This window comes from Nicotiana tabacum, chromosome 3 (genome assembly GCF_000715075.1).
Source record: "Nicotiana tabacum cultivar K326 chromosome 3, ASM71507v2, whole genome shotgun sequence".
In the NCBI taxonomy this organism is placed as follows: Eukaryota; Viridiplantae; Streptophyta; class Magnoliopsida; order Solanales; family Solanaceae; genus Nicotiana; species Nicotiana tabacum.
Window position 1 is genome coordinate 148,676,764 of NC_134082.1, and position 15,153 is coordinate 148,691,916.

At 38.1% G+C, this 15,153-nt stretch overlaps 1 protein-coding gene across 3 annotated transcripts; it reads right to left on the reverse strand.

Moving 5' to 3' along the window:
• Nucleotides 1-337: 337 nt before the first annotated feature.
• Nucleotides 338-12,015, reverse strand: LOC107786601 (protein transport protein SEC24 A). 3 transcript variants are annotated; one of them, XM_075250049.1, is made up of 15 exons: nucleotides 11,835-11,971; nucleotides 11,112-11,417; nucleotides 9,791-10,889; nucleotides 9,548-9,686; nucleotides 8,316-8,506; nucleotides 7,784-7,891; nucleotides 7,491-7,694; nucleotides 7,113-7,344; nucleotides 5,948-6,097; nucleotides 5,670-5,826; nucleotides 5,332-5,459; nucleotides 4,910-5,232; nucleotides 4,642-4,830; nucleotides 1,982-2,221; nucleotides 338-992 (listed from the first exon to the last, which is right to left on the reverse strand). In XM_075250049.1, the coding sequence occupies exons 3-14, from the start codon at nucleotides 10,868-10,870 to the stop codon at nucleotides 1,988-1,990; spliced, it is 3,135 nt and encodes a 1,044-aa protein (XP_075106150.1). In that variant the 5' UTR covers nucleotides 10,871-10,889; nucleotides 11,112-11,417; nucleotides 11,835-11,971; the 3' UTR covers nucleotides 338-992; nucleotides 1,982-1,987. The 3 variants fall into 3 exon arrangements, with proteins under 3 accessions (XP_075106150.1, XP_016463597.1, XP_075106149.1); XM_016608111.2 differs by lacking the exon at nucleotides 11,112-11,417 and having other exon boundaries at nucleotides 11,835-12,015; XM_075250048.1 differs by lacking the exon at nucleotides 11,112-11,417 and having other exon boundaries at nucleotides 338-995; nucleotides 11,835-11,981.
• Between the last annotated feature and the right edge of the window lie 3,138 nt (nucleotides 12,016-15,153).

The window sequence follows — 15,153 nt, forward strand, 5'->3', positions numbered from 1 at the left end:
GCGGCAAATTGATGGGGGAGGAGAAGAAAAAAAGCTTTCTTTTATAAGTGTCAACCACTGTTTGGTCCATTTTCATGGCAGCCGCGTGAATATCACTCCATTTTCAAATAGACTATAACTAAGGTGTTAACATAGGCACATTTAGTTGAGTACTAGTAGTAGTTATAATCTCACGCATAACAAAATTCTTTCCGGTTTGCCAATGATAAAAACCAAAAACCGAAAAAGCAAACTGAGAAATCCTAACCAAACAGAATTTACTTTGGTTCAGATTGGATTGTATATCTACAGCACCAAGATTCCAAAAACCAATAAAATAAAATAAAACAAAATAATCAGATGAAACCCTTCTTATTGAATATTGATGCAGATGTATCCCAAGGGAAATACCGTAGAAAAAAAAAGAGAGTAATAACCATCCGCATTACATTTCAGCTCAACAAAAAATTCATTATGGGCAGCAAATATTGGATTATTGCAAAGAAATGCAATGTACAAGATCTCCACAAAAAGTCCAAATAAATCCCACTGAAAAGGCACACCCTATCCCCACAACAAGATCCAAAAAATAATTTAATTAACTGCAATATTATTATATTTAATCTCATCCCACTCTAACCAGACCAACATATGAAAGTAAATACTAGTTAATTAGCATTCCTTTCATGTTGTTCACCCCAACCAAAGGGGACAGCGCTAGCACACAAGGACGAGCACAATCTTAATATCCCTTCCTCATCTTAATGGACGACTGGTCCAGGTGTATGAAATGATCCCAACATGAGAAGAGAGAAAATATTAGTTCTTCAACTAATGTTACACGGCAAATCAGGTAGCGCAGCAATCAATTATGTCAATTAACACTAACAGCAGATTTCTTCCATGGAAGCTTTTGCTCATTGGATGAACCATCCATAGTTGGAGCTGACAACTAGACCAACTTATTCTGGAATCCGCACTCTAGACCATAAAAGCGTGAAGAGTTGGGAATCCTGCTAAAATAGGAAGTGTGCAATCAGCAAGCAACCTTAAAACTCATAATTTTAGGTTTAGAGTGGAGAAATCCATAGGGGCAGTCTCTTCACCAGGAAACCTTAAGTTATTCTGTTTTCAATTCCCTTCAGATATGCAATTACAAAGATTCACCCTCCACTCTTGTTATGAAACAATTTCTATAACACAAGGAACGACGAAGAGACCAGAAAAGAGAAAGCTTAGAAACCACCAAAAAGATGAAGTCAATGGATTAGCATGCACGGCAAAAATATAACTACGAAGAGATAATAGGGAGATTTAAAATAAAAAACCAAAAATGACAGTTATGGTTCCTGATTTAAGAAATCAGAGTAACATCGTAACCATGCATGACATATAAAAATGATTACTTGGAGGTTTTCTTTTTCTTTTGATAATTAATGGATACTCCCAAGAGATTAGTCAGAACTGATAATATATGCCTGAATGTGCCATAAATAGGTGTTTCACTAAGAAAATTACCTTCACTTGGTTGGGAGCCACTGACATTCTACACTTGATCCATTTAAAATCGAAAAACGAAAACAAAAAAATGAAGCAGCTCCTTTAAAACTGTCCTTGGCAAATGACAATATTGTTCACAATCAGGAAACTAGTACCAAAACCATTCAAATCCTGAGTTGAGCCCATGAAATATAAAGGAAAACAAAAAATTAAAAACATAGACCAAGTATTACTGAAATCATGTTACTAGCTTATGATTAGTGACCCAACTTTCTTTTAAATACTTGAAATTATCACACTCGCAGAGTTTCACACATGAATGCTCTCGCAAATTTTCATCCCCTTATCGACCTCTCTCTCTACCACTCCCTCAAGGGAGAGACAGGATGACATTTATAAATAGATTGGTTGATTTATGTTCACACAAAACCGACATTCCGTCATCGTTAAACCATTTCATGAATACAAAAAAGACCAGCAAATCCTTGTCATTACTCATTACCTTAAATTATGCATTTTGCTGGACTTGCCGGTGTAATTGCAGAATCCAATCCTGATAACCATTAGAGCCACCAACTGAGTCCTCAATTAGATGTGCAAGCAAGAAGAAGCCTTCTCTAGGCTGTTCACCTTGCCTCACAAGATGGCATAGTTGATAATATGATCTGTCACTCTCCCTTTGCTTTTTAAGCAAGCCCAACAGTTTTCTTGACATTTCATTATCTAGCTCTTGAAGTGAAACCTGGTTCTCAATAGAAAAGAAGAAACAAACATTAGAGACTGCAAAACAAGCAGAAAGTTTGCAGGAGTTGAATTCAAATATCAACACAGTGAAGGTCATAGAGTTTATTTGGTATGACAATGACATAAGAGCTTAAACAGAGATGTGACGATTCGTGTAGCAGACCCTAACTTGTTTGGGACTGGGGCGTAGTTGTTGTAGTGAAGGCCATAGGGTTGAATCAGCAAAGAGACCAGCTGAGTCAAAACATTGTTCCTCTATTCCAAATTAAATGCCCCAAGTTCTGTCTTAACTCAGGTTGTGCCTAAGTTGTGTCCTCTCTCCAAACAGGTGAAGTCATTCCCTGCACTATCAAATACCTTTTTTGGGGGGTGGGGGATAAGCAAGAAATGGAACCACCCTTATTATCAAAAGAGTAATGGTAGACCGAAGACCAGATCTTTCTTTGTTTTTTTGATAACTGAGAAATCCCAGAGGGCTAGTGAAGCACAGTTCAAATTCCTCAATAACTCAACCTAATCTCCAACTTTTTCACAACTTTTATTAAAAATAACACTTCGACTCATGACTTAATATTTGTGCGAAAAGAAAATGGGGCACTTAGATTCGGAAGAAGGGAGGACCATGCACCCTTTTTTAAGGGTTTCATAAGCAAAGAATGCCCTATAAGTAAACTCATTAATAATTCCCAGTGAACATCATATCACCTGTAAACAAACTTATTCTAAAATGAAGATGTGAACTACTCAAACAAAGATTTAAGACCTATCTCCATCAAGGGATCTCTTTCAAAGATCCAGACTAAATTTAAAATTGCAAGGCAACCAAAGAGCAGTAGTTATCTCTTTTTAAATGCCAAAATCATTATGTGGGTCTAAATTTCTTATCTTCCACGTGCTTCTTTAAGTGACATACCACACTGTCAATAAAGTGTAGATGCTAAAGAACCATAAATTGTGTGCACTTGCTATTTTTTGGACAACATATCGTTATCGACTTGGATCTCCATTCCAACTACTTGGATCTCAGCATTTCAGGGAAGTGACAGATCTGAGCACTCAAGATATTGACGGAGTATGTGCCTTCACCAGAGAAGATGATGTTATGAATGAAGCTCTTCTTTAATTGCAAACCTAGCCACATGCTAGCTAGTGCTGCTGACTACTGTATGCTCCGAAAAGCAAATATACGGGAAGTTTCTACACCTTCAGGGAAAGGAACTCATATGGGAAGTTTTTGAATCTTTGGGCCTTCATTATACACTTGCACAAAGGGAAAGAAATCCTGTTCTGAGACTAACCACAAACCAGAACGTGCAAACCAACTAAAGTACTTCTAAAGTACAACTCATCCATATCTAGGAACAAAAATAAAAGAGAAATCCCAAAATATGTCAAAAGACTGCCTTAAGCATGAACAATTCTGTTAATATAGTAGACAAGGCACACAATATTAACCCTGAGTTTCAAAGTCCCATCCAGTACTCTGCTCCATTGGTCATAGGAGTGAATAAAGTTAAGATGATAACATCTAGAGCTGAACACACCAACACACTAGTAGAGAATTTCATCATCCAAGGAAAGCAAATATATAGAGGTCTAAACCAGAAACAATCCCGTTTTAGCAATTCTGTTTACATGCAGGCTAAAAGGAGAGCAAGAATTAGGCAAATGTTAAGGATTCTACAGTTTTGAATGACGTGGTATTAAAGAAAATGACAATAAATCAGTGAGAATAACAACAGGGGTAGAGCTACAATAAAGAAGACAAAATTTAGAAGATGGCAAGAGTAGAACCTTTAGGAGAAAAATGACAAAGTATAAGCAAAAAAGAATTGGAGACACTCATCTATAACCTAGTGGGGACCAATAAAGGATTGCGTGCTCTTTCTACATAAGGGGGCGGGCTCTAGCAGTAGCTTCCAGCACTTGCCTAAAGGCCAGTGTTGATTAAAGGAACTAACCCTAAATACAAATGCCTGAGGGATGATGCTACAGAAATTAGTCGCATAGAGTAAACAGAAGACTATAAACAATAAAGAAACAAATAACTTATGATCCATGTAAAATTAAAAAAAGAGGCTTGTTCAATTAAAAAAGATGGTATAGGTGAAGTTGAATGGAGATTTTATATCCTTTTAATCAGCAACATCTATACATGGTGACACTTTCGACATGCGCTCCCTGGAACCACTTTGAAAAATAAAATGAGAACATTGCTTTTGGCTACCTACATCCTATTATCCATTGTCAAAAGTCTACTCAGATATTACCAGTTAAACCAAACCAAAATAAGTACCAAAGTAGTTGGTAGTAAAAGTGCACATTCAATTTCAGATGGCCCACTTTTTGGTCCACTCAGCACCAAATGGAACCTATTTAATATGGTTGTGAGAAGATGTGGTGATCTAAAAAGCTTACCTTAGAGTAGTCAGCAGCAAAGTTTTCTCCGAGCAAGTGCTTGATCATATCAGGAGAAAGCATTCTACCAAACCAGATGACAAACCGGAAACCATCATCGTAGAGATAGAGACCCTGGGGATCTAAGCTCTCTTTTGTAAGTGGAATCCCTTTCAAGATGTCTTTAGACTCCTCAGGTGAAGATGGTTTCTAGAAATAGAAAATTATTATGTTTTAGAACCTTTAAAGCATAATGAGCAACAATGTGGAAGGGCTGTCAGATGCATACTCTTAGAAGATATTCATCTATACGGATCAATTTAGGATACAGAAGCTTCAACAATCTTTTAACGGGCAAAGCCATCATGGTATATCCAGCAGCACATCGTTCATCAAGCTGAGCATCAGCAAATCCACCATGGAGGGCTGTTGATTTGCATAAAGCTAATCCATATAATGGCAAGTACTTCAAAGATTCTGGATATATCATCCTTCCAGCCACACGGTGCTGCACGGCATGGAGATTTCGATATTCTCTAAGAGCTTTCGCAATCCTGAGTTGAACAGAATTTCGAGCCTCTTCCAATTTAGAGGTCAGAGTTTTCTCAATTGCTGAAAGACAAGAACTTCAGCGTGAGAGACCTAAAAATACTAAAGGCGAAGGTTTAAAAGTCAAATGACCAAATACAGGAAAAGTATAGCAAAATTTACCAAGCCTGGTAAAAAGAGAAATGATGGCACCAGTATCAGCCAGGCGATACATTTCTCCTAAATCTGAAACAACAGGTGCTGCTGCCGTGTGTACCCTAATGCGCCTTTCTCCAGAAGATGATGTGTATCTTTTAATCGTTAAGAAAGTGTTCCAGGAAACCAAGTCAAGTAGAATTCGTCACGGGAAAATTCATTCATTACCTAAAAGATATATAAAAGGTAGGAAACTAATGCTTCTATAAAATATTAGCCTTCTTTTTAAAGACTGGTGCAGGAGTACTCAAGAAAAATACATGAAGTGAATCGAGACCAAAACAGCATTTCATGCTAAAGGATACAGTAAAGCAATTTGGAAAAATACTGTCTGGGAAGTGAGTAGTGTTTCTTCAAGGGATAACTGCATTGCATATGCTTTATCACAGTCGACAGCAGGAAGTGCTATTAGATCAGTGGATCTCAGCATGAAGTTCCCATGATAAGTTGTAAAACGGACACCTGAAAGCACCATAAAAAAACACCTTAATGACCATTACCAACATACAGTCCACAAGCTCGCCCTTTATTTCACGTGGAAGAGGAATCCAGCTTCTAGGTTAGAGTAATATAGCAAGATTACCTTTTCCACATCTTATACGCATGACAGACTCCCAAGCAGTTTCCCTTGTAAGATCTCGGGTTAACTCATGATAAAATCTATCTTTGTGAATGGAAGCTTGAAAACTTGGATAGTAGTATACCTGACCACCTGTATACTTCGCAAGCGTCCCTACAACATGATTGAAGAAAATTATACACCAATATTTCATGAGGCATACGTACCTAGACATTACCAACTGTGGTAACCAAGATTACGAACTCCCTTTATGTGTAGCTTATAATAAAAAAAATTGAACCTTGACTATAGCGATACGGAGGATACAGAAGGTTTCAGTATACCAAATAGTGTAAAGCACGACATATGTTTTCACAGTTAACTCTGTAAGTGATTTGTTCCTCTAATTCTAGTTTTGCTTATACTACTAGTGAACTTCAAACTGAAAGAACATCAAAGTTCCTTGCAGTAGTCACTAAGCTGGCCTTCCCTGATTGCCTTCAGCTCAAGGTCCCTTTATGGAAACAAGATTATGTTTGATAAAGCAAGACACTCATAGAATCCAGTGAGAGAATTTTGGGCATACAGAAAAAGAAAATGCTGGCGTAGACCTAAGTATTCATCAATGGACAACTTGAGAAGGGGGAGGGGGGGGGGTATTTGTGGGTTGGTGTTCAAGGAATCAGAAAGGATACTAATCATCTGTCGTTGCTCACAGGTTGACTACACAATTGGGGACCCAAAGCTTTATAATAAATCAAGTGTGTCATCCAACGAAAGCGGGGGAAGGGAAACACGAGCTACAGATTATAAAGGATCAATAGTGGAGAGAGAGATAGCCTGGAACATCACCACTATGTCACTTTTGGTGCTTATGGAATGAGGAAGAAAGAGTGCGTCAATGATGTAAAAGGCATCAAAAGATCCTTCATATTTCACTTCTTAATTTGGTGTAAAGAGAGAATACCGTGTTCTATAGACAATTGGCAACTTGATTAGATGCCAGTAGACAACTTCGCTTGAGACAAACAAACAATCTGTACTAACTTTTGACAGCGACTTGATGCTAGTAATGAAAATTTTGACTCATCAAAAGGAACAATTAAAAATGAAACGAGTATTTCAGCTTAAAATGAAACACAGTTTAAATTTTTAGAGCAGATGTCCTCTATTGTGAAAGTTCAATTACCTAATGTAGCTATGTCAGTATATTTGTCACTGAAAGCATATATATTGACTGCTATCTGATACTTAGTGAAATCAGCAGCCATCTGTTTATAGAAAGGATCTTCAGGGACTCTCAATGTATGCTCTTTATCAGTTCCATAAACACGAAGATCATCTCCTCGCAGTCTTAAGCGGCCAACACCAAGTGATGGAAGACTGCTTTGAAAGATCAGCAATTTACCGCCAAGTTGGCTCTGGAAGCAGAGAGACGATATTAGTTAGTGTGAATCAACAGAAGGAAAAAAAAAGGAGATTTTACATAATGGAAAGGAAAAACTTCTTTGATACCAAGAACTTGAAAGTCATAAAATCATGTGAACAGCATAGAAAGTTCGCGCACCATAACCATGAAGGCTGCTTTAAGAGCTGGACCAAAAGCTGACTCCACATTTACATTATCCTGAAACATTGAAGGAAGGCTGTCTAGAAATGCATCTACCACAGTTCTTGATTCTGACAAGTTGACAAGGAGATCATCTGGCAATGGCACAAATACATCTTCGAGATCTGACATGACCATCATTTGAGGTTGAGTGAAGGACGACTGGTCCAAGATGAAAAGAATCTAGTTATTTAACAGTAAATGGATATTGATATTATGTGATAAGATTAATTATTACTCAGCTGACTTGCCTTCATGTTGTAAAAGTGTACTGTACTGTCATAAGTTATAAACCCGATCTGTGTTCTGGGATATCCAGGCAAGCTGTCCAAACAGTTCTTGATTGTTTGTGCTAAAACCTGTCATAGATGTATAAACCAATTATAAAGGGCCTACCAGATAAACTTGCAATTTAACAGATTATTCTACAAAAAATTGCTCTAGTAGTCAACACAAACAGAAGTTTAACAAGGCAGGCAACTGATTCTGACTAAAAGGAATATCGAATGAAACAACCAAATGAACGGAGACTCTCATGCTCATTTGTATACACATTCAGGCTTATCTATGCGACTGCTTTCCCAAAAGCATTCTAACATAAGGTGGTAACAGCAAGAGTTGCATCAACAAGCCACATGATAATGGACACATACAGAATCATCTCCTAGTTAGGCAACTTCTATGTATACTGGCCATAATTGAACATATTTTGAATTGATTTGTCCTATGCTGCAGGTAGATTCAGACTGGAAGCTCAATAACTAAAAGAACAGAAGTTCTTACCTCAAGCATTCCACTTCTCACAGCAGTCACAGATACATCGATGAGAAAAAAGTACAGGGGTGGCATCGGAGGCCGGACCATGTACTCAGCCGGAGCAATAAAGTCCACGCTACCTTTGGTAAGTTCAGGCCTTTGATCCAAATCGACTCTTCTGCCACTGGCATCCAAATGGGCGAAATATTCACCAGGAACTAGACATAAAGAGGATTAAATGAGCCCATGCATTTCAAAAAAGGACACAACATTCTACATCCTCAATATGCAATGGTAGCAATGAGAATCCGCGAGATTATTTAAAAATGACAAAAAGCACAACAACATAGCTGGGAGGCCCTGAGGCCCCTGACATTGGATGCTAACTTGTGCATATATGGCAATGAAAACAATACCATAAAGGCACATTAAAACCAGGATAGCTCTTCAGCAGTCACAATCAGAGAGGGCATGGTGGAGTATCAAAATTCTCTTAGCAGCAATTTGAATGAAAGGTGAGTAACGAGTAGAAGATAGACTGATAAAGATGCAATGAGCAGAAAGAAAGGTCTACATAGAAGTTTTCATTCATTAATAAGATAGTATAGTTTAGGTTTAAAGTTAAGTGGGGTCAATACCAATTAGTTAATCAAGGTTAAGGTTGTTTATAAAATCGGGACCAGAGGCGGATTTACATGGACCCGAGCGGTGTCACGGGACACCGCTTCGTCGAAAAATTATACTACATATGTATATAAAAATAATAAATAAAACAGAAATACAAGATAAAATCATTAAAAGTGACACCACTTGCATCAAAATAGCTCAATAATCTAGTGGTTGATACCTTCAAATTTGATGTGAGAGGTCTTGGGTTCGAATTCCCTTGGCTCCACAATTATTTTTTTTGACTGTTACAGGCCTATTGCTAAAAATAGTGACACCACTTATGAAAAATCCTGCGTACGCCACTGATCGGGACGCATTTGCTCTTGTAAGTTGTAAGTAAGTTACTTGTTAGGAAGCAATGACAGCTTCGTGAACATTAACCCACCTCCCTCCCTCTCTCTCCCAACCCCCTCCCATCCTACCCACAAATTAGGAAGTAACAAAACTTCTAATCAGAAATGCAACAGAATATTCAAGGAGGAATTTGACTATTCTAGCTACATATTACTGAAACTTTTAAGTAAAAACCAAAAGGAGAGCTCCGACAATAAACTGGTTAAAAACTCAAGAAATGAAGCAACATTATTTACCTTCATTAAGCAATGCACATATGTTACATCTCCACTTTCTTCCACTGTCAGTAAAAGTCACATAAGGATTTACATAAGTGCGACACCTTCTACAGCGGATGATACCAGTTGGGGCAAAATTAACTACAGGAACTTCCTCCTGCATGACGTATATTTTGCACGTAGAGCAAGTGAGATTCATATGAAGCCCTAAAAACTGTAACAATCAAGAATATAAAAGAGTACTATGTTATGAATACAAACCCCATCAGGAGCCTCGGCGAGAGGACAAACAACTGCTCCAAGAGATAAGTGCCACCTTGAAGCCAAAGACTGAGAATTCGGAATGCCACTAGTTGTTAGCCTCAAAAATCTAGAACTACAGTTCATGGGATACATATCAGACAAAACGTTCTGCTCAGGGTCATCTTCAATTGGTCTCGGTAAGACTTTAGAATCAAGGCCGGAATCAAATGATCCTGGAACAGACCCAATAGAAAAGGAACTGAAGTCTTCCACCAAACCCTGAATAGCTGACATAGGAGGCGTCGATCCTGGATGTTGAGATGTTAGAGGTGGTGGTGCTGCATAGCCTCCTTGTTGAGCAAGATATGGGGTAGAAGCTGCTGGCACTGGTGGGACATAGCTGCCTGGCTGAGAAGGATATGATACTGATTGTCTAGGTGGAGCCTGTGTAAACCCTGAAGGCTGCTGACTTATATACCCAGGAAAAGAAGATTGAAAGCCAGGTCTAGCAGCAGGATAAACTAAACTAGCTGGAGGAGAAGACGGCTGCATGGTTGCTCTGGCAGCAGAAAACTGGGATGGTATGGATGCCTGATGAACATTTGGTCTAGGCTGCAGTGTACTTGCACCTTGAGGGGGAGATCCCATCGGAACTGGAGGAGGTTGGATTTGTGGATGATGGGCAACAGGAGGTGGTGAGAAAGGACCTGAAACAGGTCTAACTGGGGGTGCTAAAACAGGCTGTCCCGGCACTGAAGTGCGTGGAGGTGGTACCTGAGCTGTAGAAGGAAACTGCGGTGCTGGGAAACGCTGGAAAGGGCCAGTGCCTGTCAGCCCATATGGAGGTGCCGATGTTGGAGGTGGCATACCGGGCGGCATCGGTCTAAAAGTAGAGGTCCCTGGTCCAACCATGGGGCCAGATGAAGACGGAGATGACATAGCTGGAGAAGAAGTAGGAGGAGCAGGCCGAAAAGCAGAAGCATCAGATCCAACTACTGGAACAGATGATTGAAAAGGACTTGCACTCTGCGGAACACCAAAAGGTGTAGTAGCAGGCCTTGAGGGAAAGGTTGGTCGATTGGGGTATTCGGTGCCCATGGTCACAAAGGACCGCTTCCTGATGTTTTTCCACCAAAACAAACAAAAAGGCATGTCATTATTATATTAGCACAAAAAAAGCAATGCAAGACTTATACATCAGCCGAAAATAGTAGGAAAGCAAAATATTTGCAGAGTTAAAGTACAATGCAAGAATGCAAAAGGGAAAAAAAGGCAAAAAAAGAAAGATAAGGACAAAGGAGAAGAAAAACAGCTCTGTCTAAGTAGTTAAATACTTCACCTGAAGCTTTTATCATTTTGTCAATGAGCAGTCCGACGAGTTTGACAGCAGATAAGGAATACTTCCGAGAAAGAGGGGACAGGGCAAAGGGTAATACCAGTTGCATTTCCTTTAGTTGCCTACTGCGCAGAGAATCTGTTTCTAGTAGCTAAATTCTTTTTTGTTTTTCTTTTCTATAAGAAGTCTCTAGTAGCTAAATCTCGTGGAGGAACACTTTAATGAAAGCCAAATCAGAACAGGTTTTGCAGGTTTTGCCTCTATCCTGATATCTTCCTTTAACCCCAGCATTAATACTGTCCCAGTAGTCTACATTCCACCATAATAGATGACAAAACAGTTACATAAGAGCAGTAACAGTAAATTATCTGTAAAGAATAGTTTATTAATTAAAATTTCTTTCTTTATCAAAAACAATAATACAATCTAGAGCAACATTCAACTCTGAGGCTGATGTTCATATCCTTTATTCGAATCAAAGTAGCATTAGCACCATTAATTCTAACAAGTAGCCAAAATCCATACGTAGTTTAACTCAACACATAAATAAAACTATATCACTCAACAATAGAATTCAGCATCTGGTCTCAGAAGATCAAAATTAAAGCAAAATCAAATTCCTTGATTCAAAAAAGGTCCAGTATTTGTAACGAAACAACAGTTCCTAATCGCACAATCAATGAGAAATTGCAATAGAAGTCATCGATTTGGATTAAGATAGATGACCTGATGATAGATCTCGCCGGGACTCCGCCGGAATAAAAGTGGAATTGGAGTAGAGAGAATCGGCGATCAGCGGCAAGCGAGGTCGACGCAATGGAATGTTTTAATAAAGCATGTTTTTTTATTCTCCTTTTATGTGAAGAACTAATAAGATCCAATTCCAAAGCGAAATATAAAACCCAGAAATTTTACTTGCAAATTGGCAAGGGTAAATATAATAGGATTAAGTTATCTTCTGTTATAAATATATTATATTATGGATGTTCATTTAGTACTCCGTTGTAAATGAAGCTTATCCATATGGGACTCCACCGTAAATATGTTTATCTATTTAGTACTCTATTGGAAATAAGCTTCCTGAAGAAGCTTATCACTTCGGTACCCGGTTATGGATAAACATTACCATACGTAGAAGATTATCCATACCGGGTATAATAAGCTTATCCATTCAGTAGCTTACCATACGTAGAAGATTACCATACGTAGAAGATTATTCATATCTGGTATAGTAGCTGCTTACACAGCAGCTTGCAGTAGCAGCTTACACAGCAGCTTCCTTTCTTCTATAAATAGAAGAGATTTCAGTTCATTATGTACATCAGTTTGAATTCGAATAATATATCAGTTTCTCTCTATACTTGTCTTTACTTTACAGTCTTTATTTTATAACACGTTATCAGCACGAGACTCTGACATCTCGAGCAAATACTTTGAAAGTATTAGAGGTAAGAACTTTCTTTTCCTAAATAATGTCAAATCTTTCTAAACTTGAATTTGTAGTCCTGGATATATCGAGCAAAAGCTACATGTTTTGGGTGCTTGATGCTGAAATTCATCTTGATGCGATGGGTCTGGCAGACACCATCAAGGATAAAAATCAGGCATCAAACCAAGACCGTGCCAAAGCAATGATATTCCTACGCCATCACCTTGATGAGGGCCTGAAAATGGAATATCTCACTATTAAAGATCCAGTCATACTGTGGAATAATTTGAAAGATAGATATGACCACCTAAAGATGATTGTTCTTCCACAGGCACGTTATGATTGGACTCATCTAAGGCTACAAGATTTTAAATCTATCAGTGAGTATAATTCTGCTATGTTCAGAATTATTTCCCAATTCAAATTATGTGGTGATAATATTACTGATCATGATATGTTGGAGAAAACTTTCACCACTTTTCATGCCTCGAATATGCTACTGCAGCAGCAATATCGAGAGATGGGATTTAAAAAGTATTCTGAACTTATCTCACATCTTCTTATAACAGAGCAACATAATGGGCTATTAATGAAAAATCATGAAAGTCGACCAATTGGTTCTTGTCCATTCCCTGAAGTGAATGAGACGAACTTCCACCAAGCTAAACGTGGAAGAGGTCGTGGCCCCAGTCGTGGTCATGGCCGTGGTCGGGGAAGAAACCCCAATCACGGTAATAATAATGCACCAAAGAAACCTCCTCACCACCAGAAGTGGAAAAGGAAGGAACAAAAGCATGAAGCGGTGCAAACGCCAAATGCAGAAAATGCATGTTATAGATGTGGAGGAAAAGAGCACTGGTCACGTACCTGTCGTACGCCAAAGCACCTGGTTGAGCTTTATCAAGCCTCCCTGAAGAAGACAGAGAAAAATGCTGAAGCAAATTTTATTTCTGAAGATAATTTAGACTTCATGCATTTGGATGTAGCTGATTACTTTGCACTCCCAGAAGGAGAAACAAGTCATGTAATCGGTAGTGAATCCGTAGAAATGTAAATATTTCAATTTTTGTTGTTTGTAATAGATAGTATGATTATGTAATTGTTGTACATAAATAAAAGTTATGCTTTGATAATGATGTTTACTATAATATATTTTATTTATGTTATTTTGAAGAATATGGATAACCCTCAAATTATGTTTGGATCAAAGACAAATCATGAAGATATTTGTGTTATTGATAGTGGAACAACTCATGCCATATTCAACAATCAGAAATACTTTTCTTATTTGCATAAGGAAAAAGCAAATGTTTCAACAATTTCTGGTAATATAAGTTTGATTGAAGGCTCCGAAAGAGCCATAATATTTCTGTCTAAGGGAACAAAACTTATTATAGACAATGCATTGTTCTCCTCCAAGTCCCGAAGAAACTTGTTGAGTTTTATAGATATCCGCCGAAATGGGTATCATGTTAAGACAATAGATGAAATGAACAGGGAATATCTTTGTATTACAAAGAATATTTCTGGCCAGAAATGCATTGTAGAAAAGTTACCAACTTTATCTTCTGGCTTATACTATTCAAAAATTAGTACAATTGAAGCACACTCTATCGTAAACCAGAAGTTTACGGATTCAAATACTTTTGTGCTTTGTCATGGCCGTTTGGGCCATCCCGGATCAATAATGATGGGACGAATTACTGAAAATTCGAGTGGGCATCCATTAAAGAACTTGAAGATTCTTACAAATGACGAATTTTCTTGTGATGCTTGTTATCAAGGAAAAATGATCACTAGACCATCACCAATAAAGGTTGGTATTGAATCCCCTGCCTTTTTAGAGCGTATACATGGGGATATATGTGGACCTATTCACTCACCAAGTGGGTTGTTTAGATATTTTATGGTCCTAATAGATGCATCTTCAAGATGGTCTCATGTGTGCCTACTATCATCTCGCAACCTGGCGTTTGCAAAGCTATTAGCCCAAATAATTCGATTAAGGGCACAATTCCCAAATTATCCTATAAAGGCTATTCGCCTTGATAATGCTGGAGAATTCTCATCTCAAGCTTTTGATGATTATTGTCTATCCGTTGGGATAAAAGTTGAACATCATGTAGCTTATGTTCATACTCAAAATGGCCTTGCAGAGTCATTTATTAAACGCCTGCAATTGATAGCAAGATCACTACTTATGAAAACAAAATTGCCCACTACTGCTTGGGGCCATGCTATCTTGCATGCAACATCACTTATCCGTCTCAGACCGACACATTATAATAAATATTCTCCGTCACAATTAATTTTTGGTCATGAACCAAATATTGCCCATTTACAAATTTTCGGATGTGCTGTATATGTGCCAGTAGCACCACCACAACGTAGTAAGATGAGACCACAAAGAAGGATATGAATATATGTTGGGTTTGAATCACCCTCTATTATTCGTTATCTTGAACCATTAATAGGAGATTTATTTACTGCTCGATTTGCAAATTATCGGTTTGATGAAATAAATTTTCCACAATTAGGGGGAGAGAAAAAGGAAATCAAAAGAGAAATTGTGTGGAAAATTTCATCATTATCTCACTTTAATCCCCGTACCTCTAT

Bases quoted from the DNA above. Each gene is read 5' to 3' on its own strand.
- LOC107786601 (XM_016608111.2), bottom strand. From the start codon at position 10,870: ATGGGCACCGAATACCCCAATCGACCAACCTTTCCCTCAAGGCCTGCT. The intron at 7,695-7,783 runs GCAAGTCAGCTG...ATCTTGGACCAG, and splicing joins TACACTTTTACAACATGAAG to TCGTCCTTCACTCAACCTCA. The intron at 7,345-7,490 runs GTGCGCGAACTT...CTCTGCTTCCAG, and splicing joins AAGCAGCCTTCATGGTTATG to AGCCAACTTGGCGGTAAATT.